Consider the following 9,222-nt stretch of genomic DNA (forward strand, 5'->3'; position numbering starts at 1 on the left):
TTAGACGCCACCAAGTATCTCTCTCGCCGCAGTCATTTTTTTTACAATTTCTCTCGTATGCATTCGTTCTTTGGGTAGTTTGTTGGAACATTGAAGACCAATGCTCATCACTGAAATTAAGCACTCTTGTATCCTGTGTTGTTTAGCGCACCTCTGTTGTATGCCATTGATAATTTCGTAGTCCTCTCGTATCAACTGCGGATCTACGATGTTCATAATTTGAGTAGGAAAAGCCATCTCCACAAATCGATGAAGATCTAGGCTTTCATTGAAGGTTGCATCAGTGGGTCTCTTTCCAGTAAATATCTCCAAGAGAAGTATTCCATAGCTGTACACATCTCCTCGGGTCGATACTTGGCTTCCCAGACCGTACTCTGATAAATGTTTGCACAAAGACAACGACAAAAACATAGTTAAACATTCAAGATAAATCGCTCCACAAACAAAACAAAGAAGTAGATCATTTCTCTATGCCACCGAAAGATTATATTAGAAGCATAAATTCAAATCAGAAGGTAGAAATATGTTGTACTATAATGAATGAGCCAGATTGGCCCATCTGTCTTTAGCTGCTCATTATTAGTCTATATTAGCCTACGTAGGAAGAAAATGAGAAGTAGAAAAATTTGAACATGAAGTCTCACCTGGAGCGATGTATCCAACCGATCCTTTTATCGCCGCCAAGCTAGTAGATATGGAGAATGAGTTAGTAGATTCAAAGAGAAACTTCGCTAGCCCGAAGTCGCTCACACGGGCAGTCATGTCACCGTCCAGAAGAATGTTGCTCGGCTTGAGATCACAATGCACGATTGGCACCGGGCTGTGATGATGAAGGTAATCCAGTGCAGAAGCCACATCAATGGCTATGCTTACTCTCTGTTCTAAATTCAAATTCCTCATCGGGCATTGCTCATTCACTTCCGGATGCAGCCATCGTTCCAGGCTTCCATTCTCCATAAATTCAAGAACCAATGCTTTGAAATCATTACCTCTAAAATCAACACTAGAGCATGCAGTTATGATTTTGACCAGGTTCCGGTGTCGGATGCTTCTCATGGCCTCACATTCAGCTATGAAACTCCTTGAAGCCCCCTGCTGCTGAAGGTTCAGTATCTTTACAGCAACCACCTTTATATCATCCCAATCCATGATCCCTTTATATACAGAACCGAAACTCCCAACACCAATCAGATTTGCTGAAGAGAACCCATCAGTTGCTGTGACCAATTCGGCGTAAGAGACTCTAACATGTTCTATTCTCATGGTAGCCATGGACGGACGTCTCATTCTTGTCTTTCGAGTCCGATAAAGTACCATGAAGAAGAGAATCATAGTTAAGCCTAGAACTCCACTGGCAACTGAGATGATCACTGACAAGATAGCAGCTTTGTGTTTTTTCCCATGGGGTTGGGTAGAGGGGCAGGGTGGCAGGTGCAGTTCATGAATTCCACCACAGATCTTTCGATTTCCAATAAGCGAAAATGCGCTCATATTTGCAAAGACCCCACCTAGCGGAACCTCACCTTCAAGGTCGTTGAAAGAGAGATTCAGAAACTGGAGCGAGTGAAATATTTGGAGATATTCTGGTACATACCCGGACAAGTTGTTGCTTGAGAGGTCCAGAAATTGAAGGCCCTTTAGATTGGCCAGTGATTTCGGGATTACCCCATCAAAAAAATTACCGCTCATATTAAGGTTTACGAGGACCACGCATTCGCCAATGTTATCAGGGATTTCACCATGCAATCTGTTCTCAGAAACATCGAGGCTATTGACATTTATCATGTTGCCAATTTCTGAAGGTAAGAACCCTTGTAATGCGTTGTGTGATACGTCTAGGAGTTGGGATAGAGAAGACAGGCTAAGAATCTCCATGGGTATTGGGCCTGTAAGCTGATTGTAGGAGAGTTCTAAATACTGCAAGTTCTTGCAGTTTCCAAGGTGGGTTGGAATGCTTCCGCTTAATATGTTTCCTTTCAGAGAGAGCCAATTCAATTGACTGATGTTTCCGAGTGAAGGTGGAATTTGGTCGGAGAAATTATTGTCAGACATATCCAGCTTATGCAGTGCATTAATATTTCCAAGAGATGCAGGGATATTACCCCTGAGAAGGTTTGAATCCATGGCAAGTGCTATCAGGTTTTTCAGGTTCCCCATATTTGAAGGCAGGCTTCCAGATATCTGGTTATGCGAAAAAACAAGGATCATAATATCTGTGGAGAGTTTTGAAATGGAACTGGGTAAGACACCAGAGAGGTTGTTGTTGCTGATATGTAGTGCTCTCAATTTGCTGCAGTTGGTTAGAGCAGCAAGGAAGCTCCAATCGTCGGCCTCCTTGGCTACTAGTTGGTTCCCGAAAAGGAACAGGAGTGACAGGTTCTGTAAGGTTCCAAGGTTACGAGGGATTTTTCCATGGAGATTGTTCACTTGGAACTGTATGTCAAGCAGTCCAGAAGCATTGGATAATGAAGAAGGGATATGTCCGGTGAAGTGATTGACGGCCATGTCGAGATTTGTTAAGTGGGGAAGAACCTATGTCAGATGGGATGGTCCCACTGAGACTGTTGGATATCACACTCAAGACACGGATGCTTGAGAGATTGTAGAGACAGGGAGGAATCATGCCTGATAATTGGTTTTGTGATACATCGAGGCTAGCAAGAGAGGTTAGACGGCACAATGAAGATGGAATGCCCCCTGACAGAGCGTTCCTTGAAAGAACAAAAATGGTGATGGAGGTCAGGTTCCCCAGCCAAGGTGGGATGCTGCCTGCAATCATGTTGTGCGACAAGTCGAGGTAGACCAAAGAGGAGAGGTTGGCCAAAGATGTTGGGACAGTTCCCTTAAGATTATTCGATCGGAGGATCAAGCCGATGAGCTGAGGAAGTGATCCCAACTCATGGGGCACTTGTCCGTTGAGATGGTTGTCGCCTAAGTGAATCCAACTCAGATGTCTGCAGTTGCCAAGACTGGATGGAATTTGTCCTTGTAAAGAATTCATGCTTAGGTTGAGATGTTGCAGCTGGTGCAAATGGCCAAGATCTTGTGGGATGGATCCGTCGAGTTTGTTCTCTTGGAGATTCAGTCTTCTGAGGAAGGTGAGGTTGGCTGTGGATGGTGATATGGTGCCGGACAGGCCATGGGAGGGTAAATCCAGAGCAATTACCCTCTCAGGGTGCCGACTACCACATGTGACGCCTTGCCACTGGCAGAAATGAAGCGACTTGTTGTCCCAGGAGGACAGAGCCCCATATGGATCATGATATATATTGGACTTGAATGAAATGAGAGCTGAGTGGTCGCTTACGCTTTTGCTGTTGTTCCCCGCCAAGGAGGTTGCAGTGCTGGTGGTGATAGCAGGAGACTGGGGAGATGAGAGCACAAAAGGACACAAGAGCAGAAAAGTTGCACGCATGAGAGAAGACCACCAAGAGCATGCCCTCTGTGAGTTGGGGAGATATCCCATGGGCGCTCCTAGGATGTCAAGAGGAAAACAATGAACAATATAGCTTGGTGGAGGCTGTGGATGAAACCTTCTAAATGCATGCAAACTTTATAGTAGGATTTATGGGCCGGTGAATATCTGGAGGAATTGCCGTTTTACCCAAAAAAAAAAAAATCTGGAGGAGTCTCTATTTGGACGGACTTGGCTTGGGTGGCGGCCCTCTAGCAAAGCAACTGGGAAGGGCAAGGGACCACACCAGATATTTTAGTCCCACGTCGCTTCGAGAAAGAAGCTGCATTGAGCAGCTGTTGAAAAGTCTTTAGACTTGCTGGGGAATAATTTACGAGAGCTGACACCAGCGATCGATGGGAGATCGAAGCTGGTCACCAGGACTTGTCATCGACTTATCAATCATGTTAGACTGGCCCTACGGTATCAACATCAGGTTTACTTATATTACAGGAGAATCTGGCAATTTTTAAAAATTATTTATCAAAAAAATAATTACGGAGGAAAATAAATTTTATCATATTTGGTTAGTAAAAATAATATTCTAAGAAATAATTGGGAAAAGATTACTATATTTGGTTTTATATAAGAATATTGCTAAATTTCTAATGATGCCTTTAAATAAACAACTCAAGTAGTAATATTTTTTTTTCTAAATCCATTTGTTGACCATTTATAGCCCACTTACATAAATATTATCAATATTGCTTATTTATAATATTAAAATATATTTACATGAGTTGATAAATATTTTTAAATTAATTATACATATATTAAAAATATATTTCTTATTATAAATAAATTATAGTATATTTTAGTATGTAAATAAACATTTAATTATTAATAAATTCTAAGTATATTTATTGATGATTAATAAATATCTATTAATTATTTAATAATAATAATTATTTATTAATAATTAATATTAATGATATTAATGAAATTAATATAATATTAATATAATATAAGTGAGAGTAGTTTCATCAAGAAATGACATTATCAGATTATCCCCGTTTGGTAATCTAATATGGAAAAGCAAATACCACCTCTTGGTGGTATTTATTTTACATTCTCTTTTAAAAAATAGATATATGACCCACCATTTATCTTACTATCTTTCTCATCCATATTTTGTACCAAATATGGTAATTTGACATACAATTATTTTTGTTATACCAGATTACCCCCAACCAAACAGGCTCTAAGAAACGTAAAGGATGTGCAAGATATTTTAGTCCTATGTCGCTTGAAGAAAAAAGCTGTGATGCACAACTATTCCCACTTTTGCCTTAAATGCAATGTAGAAAAGTTTTTAGCTTGCTGTGGAATAATCTGTAAGAGCTAGTACTAGCCATGAGAGATCGAAGCTGGTCCTCAAGACTTGTTGTCGACTCATCAATCATGGTAGACTGGCCCTCCAATATCAACATTAGGTTGACTTGTATTACAAAGTAATCTAATGATTTTTGAAAATTATTTATCTAAAAAAATAATTACAGAGAAAAATAAATTTCACTATATTTGGTTAGCAGAAAAATTACTATAAAAATAGTATTGCAAAAAGATTACTTTGTTTGGTTGAGGGTAAATTTTATATAAGAATATTGCCAAATTACCAACGATGCTTTTAAATAAACAATTCAGGTAATAACATTTTTTCTCAGTCAATTTTTAGGCCATTTATAGCCCACATGCATAAACATTATCAATATTTGCTATTTCAAATATTAAAATATATTTACATGAGTTGATAAATATTTTAAATTAATTATACATTTATTAGAAAATATATTTTCTATTATAAAGAAAATTTAGTATATTTTGGTATATACATGAATATATTAATTATTCATAAATCATAAATTAGATTATTGATAATTAATAAATATTTGCTAATTATTTATTAATAAATATATTAATATTTATAAATTTTTAATATATTTATAATATATTAATATAGTTAATATTAATTATATTGATGTAATTAATATAATATCAATATAATATAAGTGAGGGCATTGCTATCAATAAATGATATTCCATATTACCTTTATTCGGTAATCCAACGTGGAAAAGTAAATACCACCTCTGAGTGGTATGTATTTTACCTTCTCCTTTAAAAATAGATATGAGATCAACTATTTATTTTATTATCTCTCCTCTATTTTTTATTAAATATGATAATCTGATGCGTAATTTACTTTTTCATGCTCAATTATTTGGGCCCTGAAAATCGTAAGAGATGACGCAAGATATTCAAGTCCATATCGCTTCGAGAAAGAAAGCTGCGTTGCACCGCTGTTTCCACTTGTGCCATTAAAATCTTTAGACTTGCTGTGGAGTAATCTCCGAGAGCTGATACCAGCCTCTCGATCGAAGCTGGTCTTCAAGACTCGTTATCTGACTGATCAATCATGGTATACACTGACCCTCCGGTATCAACATCAGGCTGGCTGGTACTGACCGGCAAGTTGCAGCACCCGGAACAAGCGTGTGGAAGATTTTTTTTTTTGTTGAATTGTTCCCCCGGTAAACAAGACTTGGTACTCACTTGAGGGCCCTGGGAGAGGGCCTGATGGTGTCTACCGTTTTGGCACCCTGTCCCAAGCTCTGGGCGAGCAGCACGTGGCTAGCCCAGGGATGCCACTGGAGTTAGGTCTGGTAGAGCCTCTGACGCCACGAGATGAGGCGACAGGGGTGCCGCTCGGAGAGGTGCCACATGAGGGTCTCCCGGATGCAGATGCCTGTGGTGACTGCCCTACGGGTTTACCTACGGCAGAGGGGGTCCACCCAGCTGTCGTGCGACTCATCAGGGCGGCAGTCATGTGCGAGGTATCTGGTGAGGCTGAGCAGCTGGGGGATTTAGGCCGTCAGCTTGAGATAGCTCCCGAGGCCCAGGGGGAGGAGGTACCTGAGGCCGATCGAGCAGTTGTTGATCCATGAGGATTCTAGCCTGGAATTGCAGGGGGGCGGCCAAGCCGGCCTTCATGTCCTCCTTTAAACGGCTAGTACAGCTCCACTGCCCTGAGATTTGTTATCTCTGCGAGACACGTTTGTCTGGTGATGGGCTTGGTCGACTGAGGCGACGCCTGGGGAGGGACTGGGAGACCTACGCAGTCGAGTCCCAGGGGCTGTCTGGTGGCCTCTTGATCCTGTGGAGACGGGGGGTGGCGAGGATTGATGTCTTCCACAACTGTTCTCAACAGGTAGTGATGGTTGTATCGGAACCTGAGGCGGACCCTTGGGTGTTGTGTGGTGTGTATGCGAGCACGGATTACAGGGTCAGGAGAACCCTCTGGCGAGAGATTACCAACCTGCTAGCCCAGGGTATCCCAACGGTGGCGGTTGGTGATTTTAATTGTATCCAAAGTGCGGATAAAAAAAGGGGTGGTGCGCCTTTCACTGATAGGATTGACAGGAGGGAGTTTCGCGACTTTGTGCAGCTAAATGGCTTGGTGGACTTAGGTTTTTCGGGACCGCGGTTCACCTGGTGCAACAATCAACCTGGCGGTGCTAGGGTCTGGGAGCGGCTAGATAGGGCTTTTGCTTCCTCGGACTGGATCCTTCGCTTCCCAACCTGCCGAGTTAGCCACTTACCCCGGATTGCATCAGATCACTGCCCCTTGCTGATTTCGACCTCATCGGTATCGGGTCACCATAGTCCTTTTCGCTTCGAGAAGATTTGGCTTTCGTACCCCCAGTCCTGGGACATAGTTCGTGATGCGTGGCGTGTTCCGGTGCGGGGGGATGCGATGCGGCGAGTCTCACGCAAACTCGAGCTGACCAAACGGCGGCTTCGCCGTTGGAATCGCGAGGTAGTGGGCGATATCTTCCGGAGATTGGAGGGGGTGGAGGAGGAGATTACGGCACTACAGAGGAGTGAAGACCTACGGGGTGCTCTCCCGGAGAATGACATGACTCATCTCCGGGGGCTTCTTGCGACGCACCACTCACTGCTACGGCAGCATGAGACTTTCTGGCGACAGAAGTCTCGAGTCCAATGGGTTAATGAGGGTGACCGCAACACCAGGTTTTTTCATCGGACGACTGTTATTCGGCGTCAGCGGAGTATGATCCACTCACTGCGTGATGGGTCTGGCCGCCGAGTGGAGGGTGAGCCTGCCGTTGGACAGGTTCTACTTGACTTTTTCCGCGCCAGATGGACTGAGGATGTAGGCCCTGGTGCTGATGACCACTTTCCACGGGTTGATGTAGGTATTGCACATGATGAGAATACGACCCTGGTTCGGCCGGTGTCGGCGGAGGAGGTGCAGGAGGCAGTCTGGGCGCTGGCAGCGGACAAAGCTCCAGGCCCGGATGGTTTTCCTCCTTTCTTCTTTCGTAGATATTGGGGTATCATTCGGGGAGCTGTGATCGAGGCTGTTCAGTGTTTCTTCACTTAGGCAGCCATGCCCGAGGATTGGAAAGCCACCTTCATTACGCTCATTCCGAAGCGCCGAGAGGCAGTAGAGCCGGGTCACTTTAGGCCCATCAGTTTGTGCACAACCTTGTACAAGGTTGTGGCGAGGATTATGGTGGGCAGGATAAAGCCCCTACTGCCGGGCATCATTAGCCAAGAGCAGGGGGCTTTCATTGCGGGAAGGAACATTTCCCACAATGTTTTGTTGGCTCAGGAGATGATGTGGGATCTCCAGCAAGCATCGAAGCGGGGTAGTTTGATGGCAGTCAAACTGGATATGGAGAGGGCTTATGACAGGATCAGATGGAGCTTTCTCCGGAGGGCATTGGAGGCTTATGGCTTCCATAGGCGATGGATTGGATGGGTCTTAGGGTGTGTCCAGGGGCCAAAGTTCTCAATCTTGGTCAACGGCACACCTTCGGTGTTTTTTGAGTCTACTATGGGGCTGCGGCAGGGATGTCCCTTATCCCCTTACTTATTTATCATTTGCTCTGATATACTGTCCCGTGCCCTCCAAAGGGCGTGTGCAAGCCGGGAGCTGGAGACCTACGTTCCAGCACCGGGGGCGGGACCTGTCTCTCACCTACTTTTTGCTGACGATTGTCTTCTCTTGTCCAGGGCGCGGGTTTCCGAGGCACGTGTACTTCGCAGAGTGTTGGCAGATTACTGTGCGGCATCCGGTCAGAGAATAAATTTCACGAAGTCAGCCATCCAGTTCAGCCCTAGCACAGAGAGCAGAGTCAGACAGGAGATCAGGAGTATTTTGCAGATGCCCGAGCAGGAGGGGACTCTGGTTTACCTGGGAGTTCCCATCACAGGCCGGAGGCTACGAGTGGCGGAGTGCTCGGGGTTGGTGCAGCGGGTCGAGAGTAGGCTGGAGGGATGGAGGGCATCATCTCTATCCATGATGGGGAGGCTGACACTTGTCAGATCAGTGCTCGGGTCCATGCCGGTATATCTCATGGCCAACACTGTGGTCCCTAAGACGACTCTGTCGAAGATTGAACGTCTTCTTCGGAGCTTCCTCTGGGGGTCCCATGGTGGGGGTCATGGGGTACATTTGGTGGCCTGGGAGCGGGTATGCCGGCCCACCAGTGAGGGTGGTTTGGGAGTTCAGTCCCTCCTGGAGCGGCGGGAGACACTCATTGCACGGCATGCAGCTCGTTTTTTGTTGGAGCCACATGGGCTTTGGAGTCGGGTGATGGCAGCTAGATATGGCCGGGGGAGCCCTGAGGTGGCACGGCGTGGTCGCCGCATTTCTTTCATGTGGCGTGAGATTGGGAGGTACCTGCCGACCGTGTTAGCTCATACCAGGTGGCTGATGGGCGACGGCCGGACCATTGTGGTG

The 9,222-nt window shown here is 44.8% G+C and overlaps 2 protein-coding genes across 2 annotated transcripts; one reads left to right on the forward strand and one right to left on the reverse strand.

The window, feature by feature from the left end:
- LOC120104343 (receptor kinase-like protein Xa21) lies at window positions 1-2,884 on the reverse strand. Its single transcript, XM_039115267.1, has 2 exons — window positions 645-2,884; window positions 1-374 (listed from the first exon to the last, which is right to left on the reverse strand). Exons 1-2 carry the CDS (start codon window positions 2,503-2,505, stop codon window positions 1-3), a joined length of 2,235 nt encoding a protein of 744 aa, XP_038971195.1. The 5' UTR covers window positions 2,506-2,884.
- Window positions 2,885-6,393: 3,509 nt separating this feature from the next.
- On the forward strand, window positions 6,394-7,857 carry LOC120104344. The gene has a single exon (XM_039115268.1). The coding sequence runs from the start codon at window positions 6,394-6,396 to the stop codon at window positions 7,855-7,857; it is 1,464 nt and encodes a 487-aa protein (XP_038971196.1).
- Window positions 7,858-9,222: the final 1,365 nt, after the last annotated feature.

Source organism: Phoenix dactylifera, chromosome 17, assembly GCF_009389715.1.
Source record: "Phoenix dactylifera cultivar Barhee BC4 chromosome 17, palm_55x_up_171113_PBpolish2nd_filt_p, whole genome shotgun sequence".
NCBI classification, from domain to species: domain Eukaryota; kingdom Viridiplantae; phylum Streptophyta; class Magnoliopsida; order Arecales; family Arecaceae; genus Phoenix; species Phoenix dactylifera.

Bases quoted from the DNA above. Each gene is read 5' to 3' on its own strand.
- LOC120104343 (XM_039115267.1), bottom strand. From the start codon at position 2,505: ATGGCCGTCAATCACTTCACCGGACATATCCCTTCTTCATTATCCAAT. The intron at 375-644 runs GTGAGACTTCAT...AACATTTATCAG, and splicing joins GGTTGGATACATCGCTCCAG to AGTACGGTCTGGGAAGCCAA.
- LOC120104344 (XM_039115268.1), top strand. From the start codon at position 6,394: ATGAGGATTCTAGCCTGGAATTGCAGGGGGGCGGCCAAGCCGGCCTTC.